We start from the raw sequence: 15,603 nt of genomic DNA, 5'->3' as shown, positions 1-15,603 counted from the left end.
ATCCGACGTGAATCACAAATCGTTGATTGATTGTCATCAGAGTCGTAATCAATCACATGATTTGATATTCTAAATCGTTGGATACGTCCTTGGAGTATGCTCCTCTCAAGGTCTCAGGTTCGATTCTCTCTGGTGCCAATTTCGGTGGGCTAAGTCTATACAGAGCAAAAAAAACTCTGGCTTTAAATGGGCCCCCCGCAAGTGGGCGGTCGGATTGGTCCCCTTGAATTAGTCGGTCCTAGAGCCGGATACCAAGTTTTCAAAAAAAAAATATTAATTAATTGTTGATTGGGCCTTGGCCCATTGCTTAACACTGTATAAATCTCATGGTACATCTTGATGTAGTCGTCTTTATCATTCTATCAAATCAAAGAATCAACAAACTAACTACTACTAACAAACTCTAAACTGCCTAGCTTTCATATTTCTACTTATAAAAGTAAAACTATTGTCTAGGAAAAACAGATTTTTTTTATTAATATTCATGATTTCATGCATTACACATTTAGATATGTATTCAAAAAATAAATTTAGTGAAGTTGAAATATGAACCAACCAATCTCAATCCAATGCTCAAGATTGTTTGACTGTTTTTTTTTTATGATTAAGAATCAAACTCAATACCACAAAATTAAGATCACTCACCCACCTTGTGCACCAACCGCTTGCGCAAACACGGGTCTAAAGATTGTTTGACTATGTGCTTCTATGAGGAGAATCCGAGTCTCTGTCTAGGTTTTCAATCATCATAAGCTGGAGGGAAAAAAAGGGCACTGGAATCATGAATCATGATATAGTACAAGTAGACAAAACATCCATGCCATAATCGAAGTGCATCAAGGAAACTAGTATACAACAGAAAAATGTCACATGAAGATTCTCGGTTGCAAAATACAAGCAACAACCCAACAGGGTAAATTTGACTATATAATGTACACACAACACTCCACATGTTATGCCACAGGAAAACAAGCATGTGGACATACATTTTGTATGTAAAACAAAGGATGGGTCAATTCCTGTTCGGGGAGTCAAAAAACCAGTGAGCATCAACATTCTTTATTTACACATGAGAAATGATTCATGCCAATGAAATCATAGCAGCAATATCTGAGGCACAGAGAATTCACACCCACAACACATCAAACTATTTTCTCATCATAAACAAAATCAGTCACCAGAAGATGAGAAAATGTTGTACTCATTTAAACGTCTCTGGAATTGAGCCAACTGTGCTTGCAATTGATATATTCCTGCAGCCTTTTGAGACAAAATGGTATCCAATTTGGAAATATAATCATCCAATTGATTTCCTGGTTGGTCAGCTTGAAAGAGTAAATTCATCTCCTGCATTAAAAAAAACTCCACAATATTAATGAAAATACCAAGCTAAGAAAGAACAATATCTAAAGGTGTAAGAAATCTGTACATACCTCCCTAACAATATCTACTGTTTCCTCCACTTGTCTACGGTGAGCAGTTACAAGATCTTCCTCATCCTAAATGCCGAGCAAAGCACAAATCATTCAATGTTTCATTTCACAAATATGTATTGGAGAAATGTTAGTTTTTATGAATGTCAATTAACTGATAGGCTATTACACGAATTTGGATCCACAGTTCACACGGTCGGCACATCAGTAAACATTGGATCGGAGAAAACTGTCCAGATTACAATGCATATTTTGATTTATTTTTTTATTACAAAATACTGAGATTTAAATTTGGACCGTCTGATCTCAATCCAACAATGCATGGGATCCCTAACTGGAAGGAGTCAGAATTCCTATTATACCAACTACCCCCCTCCTTGTTTTCTGTCAAATCCCAAATTAAAGATTTTTTTGACATTTTATAAAAAGAACAGGTAGACACACTTCCCTTTCGTATACTACTTGTTCGTAATAAAATAGCAGTACTCATTGATCAATATGTCATAAGAACATACCTTCAACAGAGCATTAAAATCATCATCGGGATCAGAAGATGTATTCTCAACATGTTTAGCACGAGAGCCTATCTTCCTTTTGTCTTCTACGGTAGATAACTGGTTGTTATCCACCCTCTTGCTCGTTTTTCTTGTTCTGTCTTGTCCATATGTTGGTGCTAGGTAATCATTTTCCTTTTCAGCTCTACCATTTTGAACGCCTCTTTGACCCCTTTGTTGGTCAGAGTACACAGATGGTGCCAAATTTCCCTCGAACCTACCACTTTCAACACGGTCCACATTATTTGAAGGCGAGGGTTCTCTTTCAGGCTGTTTGGACCATCCGAATTGATTCCTCTCACTGGAAACATATGTTGTTTCATCCTCAAAAGTATTATCATGAGGTATAACCGGCAACACAGTTGAGTCTCTAAGGTTAGATGAAGAAAGGGGATCCCTTCTGGAGCTATTACCCTTTGACAGGCTCTTTACCCTGAAATATCACCGTCAATTAGAACACTCCTCCCGGAATAAATTACAAGCAAGATTTACCTCATATTTTGGAATGAAATAAAAGCAAATATCAATTACTTCTCTTCTATGCAATAATAGTATCTCTAAAATATCCCTCATGTAATTTAACTTTTGTATTGCTAATGAACAAATTTATTAGTCATGGAGGGTAACTTAGACAATTGACTTAATTTTTTTATATTCAGATTGCATAAATTAAATGTGATCAACTACTTTTCTTAATATGCATAATTTAGCCTATTTTTGCTTATATTTCATTCTGGACGGAGTACTTTTTTGCATCAAATCAATCACTTTCTTACAAGAAAAAAAAAATTCAAACTACATACCTGTCAGCATATCTTAATGTGTTGAGAGTATGCTCACATGAACCCGAGCTTGGCGAAATGCAAGATATCATTACAGTCCGCGAATTACCAACAAAAGAGTCACGCAGAACTTCAGTCAATTTACTTCCTCTGAAAGGGATATGCCCTTGGTCATTGTCTAGAGCTCTAATGCATTCTTTTAATGCAAGTAAGCTTTTATTAATTTCAGCACCTTCAATCCTGGAATTTAAAATAAAAATCAAGTTAATTAAACCAAACAGTCATTCTGACAATTAAACATCAAGTTCATTGAACCAAATAGGCATTCTAAGATCGCTACTTCTAAATGGGGATAAGATAACAAAATATAAATGATAGTGATTTAAGAATTCGTAAATTTGATCAACTAAAAGCATGTTTGGATAGGTATATTTGAGCATATCTACTGACATAAGCACTTGTGAGTCTACTTGAGAGATCACATAGAAACAGTTTATGACATGTCTATAAGCTTTTTTCAGCTTATTTCCACAAAGTCATCAGGATAGCTTATGAAAACATTTTACAGCTTATATGGAAACAGTTAGCATTTATTTCATCTTTAGTTATAGAAATAGCTTATATATAAGCACTTGTATGACACAAACTTATGTTATAAATGCTAATTAAGTTGTTTATCAAAACAGGGGCTAAGTCTCACCTAGTCTGCTTATCGTTATCAGTAGTATCTGCACCACGTTCACTTCCAGCCAGATCTATGAAAGAAAGTTTGCCTATAACTCGAGCAGGCTTTGATTCAGACCCATCAGCTGATCTCTTGATAACAAGTTGAAGTATAGCATGTGATCGAGACGATTCCTCATTTGCACCGGTTGTACCAGTACTTCTTGTAGCATTTCCTTTCTCAATAAATTGCTTGATTGTTTCAACTTCAAAAACTCTGTATTCTTGCAAGCCAACAATGCAAACTTGCTGTCTACCATCCTCCCTCATCAAAAGTTTTCTGTAAAACCATAAACCAATCAAACAAATACTGCAAAAGCAATACATTTTCAAGTCCACAGAATTTATATGACTTACTTTCTATCATTGAGAAGATCAAACAGTTTCCCCCCATATATTTCGAAAAAACTAATGTATAATTGGAAACCTTGGTTCTGGTATGTGTAGTGCATTAATCTTAAAATATCTTGGGATGCTTTGAGAGGCAATGGCTGCATAGTATAAGTCTTTCCACTCCCTAAATTACAGTAACTCATATCAACAAAAAAATTCAAGAGGTAACAATCAAAGTAGTAGAGTAGAGTATGCCTATAAACAAAATCTTACCGGTTTGCCCATATGCAAAGCAAGTTGCTTTTGTTCGTTGGAATATCAATGGAACTATGGGCTCCACGGTCTCAGCATACACCTGGAGGAAAAAAAAAAGAGCAACTATTCCAGTGAAACTGTTGAATTATAAGTCAATGTTGTTACATGAACTACCACTCGTTAAATACTCACTTCACCATTTGAAACATCTTCATCCAGCACGGCATCAAAAAAGAACTCATGTTTCTCGACGTATTCTGTCAAGTCAACCTGCAGACAAAGGTGATGCGGAAACACAATCAAGAAAAAAGGTACAACATCCACCATATAAGTACAGTACAAATATTTTAATTGTAAAGCATGTGTATATGCATTCAACATTGGTTAGAAAAATGTTGACTTAGTTTGAAATGGTCTCCCTGACAGAAATTGTAATGTACAATGCAGTTTGATAATTCGATTTGATTAGACATTGCGTGGGAAATGATGAATGGATAATTTCATTACAAATCCTTCAAAACAGTAAATAAAGTAGAAAGAAAATTATATGTTGTAGTTATTAATCAACAATGAAAAATGTTTCACAAATCGAGCAGGTCCTACATACATGAAGGTTTAAATTTAAAATTCATCAGTCAAAATAAAAAGCAAAATTAGAGTATTATGTTATTATGCTCAGTAGTTTGGTTAATTCGGAATCAATTGGGGATAACACTGATAAGTACTAAGTACTTCGTAGTTTGTATGTCAAAGATTTGCTTGCTCACTGCTGGAAAAGCAGTATAAACTAAGCAGTTCACACATTCAATCCAGAGTTCAAATCATGAAAGCGTAGATTTTGATACAACCTATGACTTACTCACCTTGAGTTTTCTTTCGTGAACTGTGAGAGAGTTTGAGTCTATGGTAATAATATCTTCCTCTTTCTTTGCTATTTCCTTCTTATTTAGTGGTCTCTTCCTAACCTGCAACAGTAAGCAGCACTCTTAGCCGAAAACAAAATGCAAATGTCAAAGGAACTAAAGTAAAAGCCCTTGTTGTTCAATAAACATAAAATAAGGCATGAAAAGGAAACATACGGAAAGAAGCATACCGCAACTTTGATCTTAGCAACATTGTTTGCTCTCTCTTTATCTGCTGCAAAACTTTTAAGAATGTTGCTCTCAGCCAAGCCCCGAGACCTAGGCGCGAGTTTGTTCCCGGGGAAAATCGGCTCAGAGTCATCAAAATATTGCCCCTAAACAGTATGAATAGCCAAATATTCATTGTCAACAACGTCACACATCTACTGAGAATTTAATTAGAACTCCAGTCACTTAAATGTTCATACAAATCATCATAGTAAATACCGAAAACCCAGCAAACTATTAATTACCATCTGCAATTAGTCATTAACTTTTTTTACAATGAACACCATGACTAGTTAAATATCACCTTTGTCAATCGCAGGTCACGGGAAACAACAGTTTGTTCAAAATTCTGCTACATTACAGTGCCATAGCGCCATTATTTGACCACACATTTATTCCAATACACTATAGCCCTTATTCGACAACACCATTACCTATTTTCATGGGTTAAATAGCGAATTTTGGTTTATCTCCTGTAATCTATTTTTTCGATTACCCTAGTAATGTCAAGATTCTATCCTTTTAGCCCCACATTGAAATGTTGACTTAAAATATCGTCCTTTTGCCCTTTGTAACATTAGCGAATTTCGGTTTTCCCCCCTCACTAACCATGTCACGTCATCATTTATGATGTATCTTAAGCCAACATATTCAATGAGGGGCTAAAAAAAAGGAATCTTGATATCACAGGAGTAACTGAAAAAAAATTATTACAGGGGAACCGAAATTTGCTAACGTTGCAGAGGGGGTAAACGCTATTTTACCTATTTTCATTATGAACATCAGATATTTATGGAGAATCAAATTAAAACTCCCGGCATTTGCATATTCACACAAATCATCATTTTAAAACTAAAAACCTAGAAAACTAGCGATTATCATAAGCCCAATTCACCCAACTAATTCAACAACAAATAAACATCATTAACATTGTAATTACTCAAGCAACTCAGATTAATTAAACCTGAATGGAATCATAATACACTAGTTTTTTTTTTTTGCTTAATTTTTCACAGTTTTCCAGTTAAAAGCTCTTCGATTAAGCTAATTCCAAACAAACAACAAACCTCAGGTAAAAGCTCAGTATCAAACGAATGCAAGTCAAGCAAGCCACTAGTGAACAAACGATCATCATCATTCTTCCTCAAGCTCGATGATCGAGTTCCAAATTCCTGCATAACACAATTCGATCCATTCACAATACATACCGAACATTAAGCTTATGATTTTTCATAGAAAATGAAAACGAAAACCGAAAAGAAAACCTCACCTGAGCAAAAGCTGAAGGTTGAAACCATCTTCCATGATAATTTGCATCAAGGATGAAATTATCAGAGTTCTGACGCTGGTGATGAATTCCAGAACTTGATCGCGGCATCGATTACACAATCAAATTCATCAACAACGAAATTCTCAATTGACTTTATAGTTTCAGCAAAATATGCACAAGAATGAGATGAAAATTAGAGAGAAAAATTTTCTGCTATTTTTTTTTTCTTCTTTTGTTCAGAAAATTTTCTCGGGAAAAAAAGTAACGAGAGAAAGTGAGAGAAAATTTGAGTTTGAAACTTCAAAAGGAAAAGAAAAGCTATGTGACTGAAAAGTGAAGTAGAGAGGAAGCGCGTGTGTTTACTTTGCGGTTTGGAAGACGAGAAGCGCGTGTGTGGAGATTAGTTAATTTTTCAAAAAATGGAAGTAATTCAATATTATCAGGCTTTTGCGATTTTTTGACTTTGAACGAATTTGAATATTTTAGGCATAATATTTACATTTGAGGAGGGTTATATTGACTCCGAGAGTAAGTTATAAAAGCTACTCTAAATCATGGCCTTTGATTTTAATTTCAATTAATGGCTAAGATTGATTGATAATAAAACACAAAGTGAGACTTATTTTTTTATTGTATTGGAAAATTATCAAAACATACATTAAATAGAAGAGAATGAATCAATTGTAATCATCAATTGAGACTTATTTTTTGATCACATGAGAAAACAAGGATTCCACACACTCTGAAATGATGTAACACTAATCGTTTGACAATCCTGTTTTGACAATTAATGATTATAATTAATTCATTATCTTCAATTTGAGGAATGTTTTGATAATGTTCATTTTCCAGTGTGATAAAAAAAAATAAGTCTCACCCAACTAATTATTATGAATCAATCTTAGCCATTAATTGAAATTAAAAACAAAGGTCATGATTTGGAGTAGCTTTAATAACTTACTCTTGGAGTCAATATAACCCTCCTCTTTACATTTTCTGTTTTTTTAATATAACCTAATGGGCAATGGCTAGAAAATTCCTCTTAAACGTGAATAAGTGAAATGTCAATACATTTTAATAGTTTGTTAAAAAAATTATTAGTATTCCTCCGTCCCAAAATAAATAATTTAGTTGACCACTGTCAATATAACCCTCCTCTTTACATTTTCTGTTTTTTTAATATAACCTAATGGGCAATGGCTAGAAAATTCCTCTTAAACGTGAATAAGTGAAATGTCAATACATTTTAATAGTTTGTTAAAAAAATTATTAGTATTCCTCCGTCCCAAAATAAATAATCTAGTTGACCACTGTCACGTTTGTCAATGTGCAACTTTAATCGTTAATATGTTAAATTATATTTTATTAAAAATTACAAAAATTATATATTTTAAAAATATTCATCGAGACAAATCAAACAACAACTCATATGCTAATATTTGCATTTATATATTAGTAGAAAAATATAATCAAAGTAAATCATATAAATTAAGCTCTTCCTTAGAGGAAGCAGAAATCATAAAATCTTATAAAATTGAGTGACCCATAAATGAGATAACCATTGATTTCTTCTAGCTTAATGAAGTTATTGGGTTCGATATTTGGTTTGGGCATGCATCAATGTTAAAATTTATAAGGAAAGTTTTCACTTCTTTAGATCCCACAAGGCTCGAGGAATTAGTCTCTACAGTTGCGCGCATGGAATACTCAGTTCACGCAAAAAAAAAAAGAATAAAACTGAGTATTTCAAAAGAATGGACTAATTATGTGAGTCGATAAAAATAGAAGATCAAGAGTGTAATTAAGCCAAAATTTTATTTAGAGTGACTTAATTAACAATTTGTCCCTATCAGTCATAATTTAACCGACAAAATCGATATTTTTAAGTTGCAGGTCTTTATTTGGATTTGAATTCGAGATTTCATAGTGTGTGTGGGTTTCAATGATTAGTCAAATGCATTCGGGGGTCTTTTAAATTTCACTTTTGTAAAAATTAGGTTTTTCCAATAACAAATTGGCTATTTAAATTTCAAACTTGTTACACTGTTACCATTCCAATTATCCTACATTTACAAAAACATTGACGCGACCGTTAATTTTTAATTTAATTTTTTTTTGAAAAAACTTCTTTTTGGCGCGCTTGTCTTTGACTCCTCAAACTTCTAGAACGAAAATATTTTCACAAAGTAAACAACTTAAGTTTTTTTTTTATTTATAAGCAATTCCAAAAACTCGGATTACTATCTTTGATCCTTACATGGTTACTAGTAAACGGCCCCTACTAATTAGTATTCAAGTGGGATTAAAATACAAATTAGTAGGGGGCCTTTAATTTGTGAAAATATTATTGTTTTCATTTTTTAAAATATGTTCATTTTAATTTTCTAATAAAAAATGTTAAACTCTTAAAATGAAAGTTGTAATGGAATGAAGTAGAAAAAATAGTTAAAGATTATGCATTTTTTAAAATAATAATAATAATATTTTGACATTTTTATTATTTTCTAAAAATACACATAATTGTAAGTCATTAGATTTGGTCTAATGGTAAGGAGTTTGGGTAGTACGTTATAGGTCCTGAGTTCGATCTCCAACTCATTGTAACCAGAAAATAATAATACACATAATTGTTCATTTTAAGAGTCAAATATCTTATTTTTGACAAATAAAATTAACACTATTGTCAAAAAATAAAAATATAAAATATTTTTACAAAATAAGCTTCCTACTCATTTTATTTTGGGGGAAGCTGTGTATATTTTTCGCGTGAAAACGCGCTCAAGTTTCTGAACTTTGTTTGAAGCGGTCATAATAGATTAGATTAGTAGGTGACGTTTAGGTGTATTGTCAACTCAAAAAACCTTGCATTGCATGTGTTAATCGGATTCACGTCCTAATGATGAGAGAGTGGCCCCAATCAAATTATGCAAAACTTTTTTTTTTATTAATCATTTAAAAAAAAAAACAAACAAAAATCCTAGCTAATGGCTGAGCATCCCAAAATATAGATTAAAAAGTTGCAAATACTTCCTTCGATTCTATATACTAGAACTTTGACCCATGCGATGCATGGGTCTAATTAGGTGTAATATGTAATAATAAAAAAATAAAATACAAAAATTCTAAGAGCATTTTCAATAAGAGTAGTATATGGAATTTCATGGACTAATTATTCTATATTTGTTTATGTGCTTATTTTATATTTTATATATTTTTTAAATAATTTTGGAACTCGATTGTTTTGTTTACTTATTAAAAAAAAATTACTGATAACTAAAGGTTAAAAAATTGATGATAATTAAAGGTTAAAAAAAAATTAAAGACATAATTAAGAACATAAACTTAAGTAGACATACATAAATAAATAAAAATTATGATTAATTCCGCCGTTCAAATTTATTGAAAACAGGGTTAACATATTAGGATTCCTAAATTCTTTCATAATTGAAGCACATGTTTTAGCGGTTGAAAGGTTTTATCGTAAGTAAGGGATGCAGGTTCAATGACAAATCTGTATTTTTTTAATATAAAGCTGCAATAAAAAGAAAGAGAAAATGAGAGGGGAAAAAATTTGGTTTAGGGTTAGCTTATGTTAGCAAGCTTATAATATAAGAGATTATTGGTTTTTAATTGTTGAAATTGTGCAATGAAAATTGATGGTGCTTAATTGTCGTATGAAATCTTTCCTATGAAAGTTGATGGAGCTTAACACTTTGTGAACATAATTTAAATCACAATTGGTCTGCTAATGCATATTGTATCAATTGATCATCGGTTAATATTAAATCTGCAATGTTAAAATCAAAATAATGAATGTGATTAGTGACATGACTATGATTGTGTTTGGTTGTATTGCAAAAAAAATTGATTTAGCAGAATTGAGTTTGATAATAACTTTCCAAATTACACGTGATAATAACTTTCCAAATCTCACATGATAATTATTCTCTAAATTTATGATCCGGTAGAAAAAAATTATTGATCAGGAAAGGCATAAAAATATTTCGTGATGAATAATATAGTCAACAATTATTTTGATATGATATACTTTTAAAATTGATGGTGCTTATCAATTATTGCACATAATTTTAATCACAATTGGTATATTTGCCATAGTGGTTGGAAATATTGTCTTGCACTGAAGGGTTGCGGGTTTGAATCCTATTCAAGACAAAATTGTATTATTTTTTAATAAAAATTGCAAGATAAAATGGAGGGAAAACAGAGAAAACAAATTAGGGTTTAAAGTTTGCTTGTGTATACAAGCTTATAATATAAAAGATAAGAAAAAGTTTCTATTTTAAATTTATGGTAAAGTTGATGTATCTATCTAGGACAGGAAGAAGTACAAATGGATGAGACTAGATCAAAACTCCCTTCAAGAACCACAAAATTTAAAATAAACTAGATACATTATCTCTAATAAACAAGGGAAATCATACCAGTAAACAATAGTTTGTAAAGTAAGACCATAATTGCAAATGTATCGGCAACTTCATTTCCTTCTTTAAATATGCAAGTAGCAATACAATTCGGTTGTCTAAAGAGAATCATTGCATTATTATTAATCATATGGTTCTCAAAAGAGGACAATTCTATCGTAGGCACAACACTAAATATATATATTTAGGCACACATACATGAAGTAAAAAAAAAAATTGATTATTATTAGATGATGCGACTTAATTATTTAACTTTTATTTTTATTCAATTATCATGTGAGTGTGCCCAAATATTTTTTTGGGGTTGTATCCAAGTAAGACTTTCTCCTCAAAAGAAAGAGGTTCGATAATTCAAAGTTCAACCACGAGATAAATATATAAAATCTAACTAAAAATATTTCTATCAAATTTATTTTAAGGAAAACTCATTGACCACTTTAATGTCTTGTTTAAATTACCAAAAAAAAATGATAAAACAATAACAACATTAAAAGAAATGATAAAAAAAAAGTAGCATGATATCGTTGATGAACCATTAGAGGAGAGGAGATTGATAAATTTCTCAAGGAGAGGTTTAAGAAATGGATGTTGATCTCACGAGGATAACAAAAATTATCACAATAAAGATCGAGTTTCATACTATGAGCCAACTTAATACCATGCAAAAAGACTCACATCTGACATCTCGACACAAATTTGGTGTTGGAGTCGTTAGAGTTTGTGTCGTGATGAGCTTCGATCTTGGTGATATTAATCGACTTGAGGTTTGTTTCTTGCCTTCATTTTCATTGGTGATTTTCTATTCTATCCATCTTGTTGAATGTTGGTGCTTATTTTATCTAGTGTATCTTATATGGGAGTTTTGTTTTTTGTACTCATGTTATCTTTTGTTTAGGGTTTACGATACTTCTTGTATCCTCTTATGACTTTTTTTTTATAAACAAATAATTGAATTATAAGGAGTATAAAGTATACTCAACCCTTACAATTCTAACAGATACCATTATATGCTTTGAATACACGATAATGGATCTTTACACCAATCTAAAAAAATAAAGGAAGACATACTTGCGATTCTCCCTATACACCAAAACCAAGAAATATAAATTATTTGATCCATCAAGGAATGCAGATTAACTACATCTCCTCTAAACATGATGTTATTACGGACGCGCCATAAACTCCACGTAGTTGCTAACCAAATTACTTGTCGAACTTTTACATATTTCTTATGACTTGTTTGTATTTGTCCCTCTTTAAAAAAACATCTTGGGACAAATAATGTTGTTAATTCCGAATTATAGTAAAACCATTTGATAAATTAATCAAGTGGTTGAAATTAAATGGTTAATGAGTTCTCTAAGGATAAATCATTCTAGAATATCAGAGTTTGATTTCGATGAGAAATAATTTTTTGTCAAATTTTATTTACCTTCCCGCGAAACTCCAAATTACCAAGGGCGCATTTCCTTGAAAATTGAGGGGTTAACACAACTTTTTTCGATGAATTTGTCACTCGAGTTGCGTATAAAACCTCCACATGTTGAGTTACCATTGATTTGATCGAGAGATCCATCAACATTGACTTTGAAAGTTCCATCTGACAATGCGTAAAATATCTATTAATAGTATATTCAGAGGGTGATGAGTATCATAAACATTAAAACTCATTTGAGAATAAATCAGATGCCACCAGTCTCAAATCTAAGTGTTGGAATTTTTTATTTTTTTCAAAACTCCGTATATAAGTGTTGGAAAATACTAGAACATCGACCCGTGCACCGCACGAGTCTGATTAGCCGTAAGATATATAATAATTAAATAAGATATGATAATTCCAATAATGTAAGGTATATGAAAAAAGTTGAGTAACATTAAACGATAGTTCAACAATAATTTTGAGAAAATATTCATACAAAGAAAATTATGTTATATTACGGAAGACTTCCTTATAGACCACATTCGAAGTCTTAGTCGTATCTTCACCATCGTCATCGATGATCAATATTTTTAATCTTTTTCTAGAAGTAACTCTTGAAATTGCAACATACAACTGACCATGTGAAAACACTGGCGACAGAAGATATATCCCAACATGCTTTAAAAATTGTCCCCGACTCTTATTAATAGTCACCGCAAAAGAAATCATTATAGGAAATTGTCTCCGTTGAAATTTAAAAGGAATTCTCACATCAGATGGTGTCAGAGAAAATCTAGGTATGAAAACCTGATCACCAATATTACTTCATGAAACAATTTTTTCTTCAAGAGCACGTTTTCCCAATCTCGTAATAATAAGTCTTGTTCCATTGCATAATCCTAATTTTTTATTCAAATTCCTTAATAGCATAACTGGAACTCCAACTTTAAGTCTCAACTTGTGATTTGGCAGTCCCGACGTAGAAATCGTGTTCAAAAATTCGGGAGTATGAACATCATCCACTGTTTGACCGTCTACATTTTGTGTGAGTGGAGTATCATAACTCAAATATGTTTTTTCTTCACCAGGAATTAAATCCAACATATAATCATTTATTGTGTCGACTATTGAATTTTTAGGAGGTAGTATAACTCTATTTTGGAAATACGTTATATCGTTCATGTTTTGTAAAAGTTAGGGATAGGTCCTTTCAACGATAGAAGCAAGAGGATCACCTGAATTTGGAATCAATAAATCTGATGGAATGTCAAGTTCTAAATCATCGTCATTGTCATCTTCAATTTCTCCATCGCCAACACCCAAAACCCATTCAGAAAACAATCTTCTTTGTTCAACGTCTGCACTCGAAGCACCACTGAGAAGCCTCATGTTTTTCTCAATGTTAAAACTTCACAAAAATTTCAAAGAATCGAAGAATTAATAGTAGCATGAACAACTTCCGGTCTTGTACCTTTGGGTATTACTGGTAGAATTTGTCTAAAATCTCTGACAAAAACAACAACTTTTCCACCGAAGGGAATGTGTTTATTTTTTTCATCAACAGACTTGAGAATATCTTTTAAAGTTCGATCAACAGTTTCGAAACAGTGTTTGTGCATCATTGGTGCTTCATCCCATATAATGAGCTTTGCTTTTTGTATTAATAGCGCCAAAGGGCTTTTAGGAACTATGGTACATGTTGAAAACTCGTCAACATTTAGAGGAATACAAAACCTTGAATGTGTTGTTCTACCGCCAGGTATAAGCAATGCAGCGATCCCACTTGAGGCAACTGTTAAAACTATCTCACCTTTTGAGCGTAATGCGGCTGACATGACCCTTCAGATAAATGTCTTCCCTGTACCGCCATAACCATAAAGAAAAAATACACCAGGTTTGTTTTCGTTAACTCTTGTCATGATTGTGTCATATACTTTACGTTGCTCTGAAGTCATAGTTGACATCAATCTAACATTGTCTGTTATAATTCAATCTGTCGTGTAATAAACTATTTTGTATATCAGGAACTAATGATGTGTTTGCTCTAGGCATTGGAGGATAATCTTTTAAACTCTTCCCACAACTACGTAACATCATCTCAATATTTGCTAGTGCATATTGTATCAATTGATCATCGGTTAATATTAAATCTGCAATGTTAAAATCAAAATAATGAATGTGATTAGTGACATGGCTATGGTTGTGTTTGGTGTATTGCAAAAAAAATTGATTTAGCAGAATCGAGTTTGATAGATTTGATTTTGGTTAAAAGTGAGTTAAACAGAATTCATTTATGTTTGAATACATTAACGTAAAAATAAAGGGTATTTATAAAAAATATCAATTCTTTTTCCATTTTGTTTTTGACAAAATTCTTTTTCCAATTTTAGAAAACTACAATTTAATAAACTACATAATAAATAATTTAAAAAGTGATATAAGCAAGGTTACATGAGTAAAAAAATAAACAACTCATAAGTATGGTTTTATAGAAATAGATGAAAATATTTTATACCTGGAGCACCAAGCAACGTCTCTATTTGTGCAAAATGTCATCAATCAAAAGATGTGAAGTACTTGTCCAAACTATTTCTGGTCTGGTCGGCTGATCTGACACCAATAATGTTGCAAAAGTCCCTGAACCCCAGTGGCTTGTCTCTTTTATTGCCTCTATATACTCCTTATCATCATCCAGCAACCCTCTTGCAAAACAGGCTTCCTTGAAACTATCATATTTGAAATTATCCACTGTTTTTAATTCATCAAAAGAAGTAGGACATTTGACGTAGTTTAACAAAGTCCACTGTTTTTAATTCCTCCAATTGAAAAACCTCTTTGTCTTGGAGCCCACTGATGCAAATTTTCTTTCCACACAAACTTAGTTGGGAATTGACTATATGTTAAATTTTTTGTCTCTGGAAATTTCTTGTTTGCATCCATCCATGCCAAAAATTTTGATGTGCGACACTTTGGTTTGTTTAGAACGTCTTCAATATGCTTGTTATCTTCAAATAAAACAGTGTGCTCATCTTCAAGATGATAATTAAGTCGCTCAACCGTAGGCTCTCTATAGTGTATATCAAAAGAAAATATCCTCCAAGCAGCTTCACATGCCGACAAATATCTACAGTCAAAACATTGTGACTTGTCGCTTCCATTACTAGATGTATAGAAATTTGCTATAACACGATCATTGTGACTTGTCACTAAATGCAAAATTGTGTCGTGTGTGAAAATCCTAATATCAATACTCGGTATCAT

General features: G+C 32.2%; 1 protein-coding gene and 1 pseudogene across 1 annotated transcript; both read right to left on the bottom strand.

Moving 5' to 3' along the window:
- Positions 1 to 823: 823 nt before the first annotated feature.
- LOC123884170 (kinesin-like protein KIN-13B) lies at positions 824 to 6,907 on the bottom strand. The gene is made up of 12 exons (XM_045933197.1): positions 6,481 to 6,907; positions 6,278 to 6,382; positions 5,174 to 5,317; positions 4,944 to 5,045; positions 4,273 to 4,350; positions 4,099 to 4,180; positions 3,850 to 4,009; positions 3,470 to 3,772; positions 2,791 to 3,009; positions 1,949 to 2,420; positions 1,434 to 1,499; positions 824 to 1,347 (listed from the first exon to the last, which is right to left on the bottom strand). Exons 1-12 carry the CDS (start codon positions 6,586 to 6,588, stop codon positions 1,171 to 1,173), a joined length of 2,016 nt encoding a protein of 671 aa, XP_045789153.1. The 5' UTR covers positions 6,589 to 6,907; the 3' UTR covers positions 824 to 1,170.
- A 5,951-nt stretch (positions 6,908 to 12,858) lies between these two features.
- Positions 12,859 to 15,603, bottom strand: LOC123884301 (annotated as a pseudogene).

This window comes from Trifolium pratense, linkage group LG5 (genome assembly GCF_020283565.1).
Source record: "Trifolium pratense cultivar HEN17-A07 linkage group LG5, ARS_RC_1.1, whole genome shotgun sequence".
NCBI lineage: Eukaryota > Viridiplantae > Streptophyta > Magnoliopsida > Fabales > Fabaceae > Trifolium > Trifolium pratense.
The sequence above is the reverse complement of the archived record's forward strand: the minus strand, read 5'-3'. Positions and strand labels throughout refer to the sequence as shown.

Coding starts and splice junctions, on each gene's coding strand:
- LOC123884170 (XM_045933197.1), bottom strand. CDS start 6,588: ATGCCGCGATCAAGTTCTGGAATTCATCACCAGCGTCAGAACTCTGAT. Junction 3,773..3,849: donor GATCTTCTCAATGATAGAAA/GTAAGTCATATA, acceptor ATGGTTTTACAG/AAAACTTTTGATGAGGGAGG. Junction 3,010..3,469: donor GATAACGATAAGCAGACTAG/GTGAGACTTAGC, acceptor TTTAAATTCCAG/GATTGAAGGTGCTGAAATTA.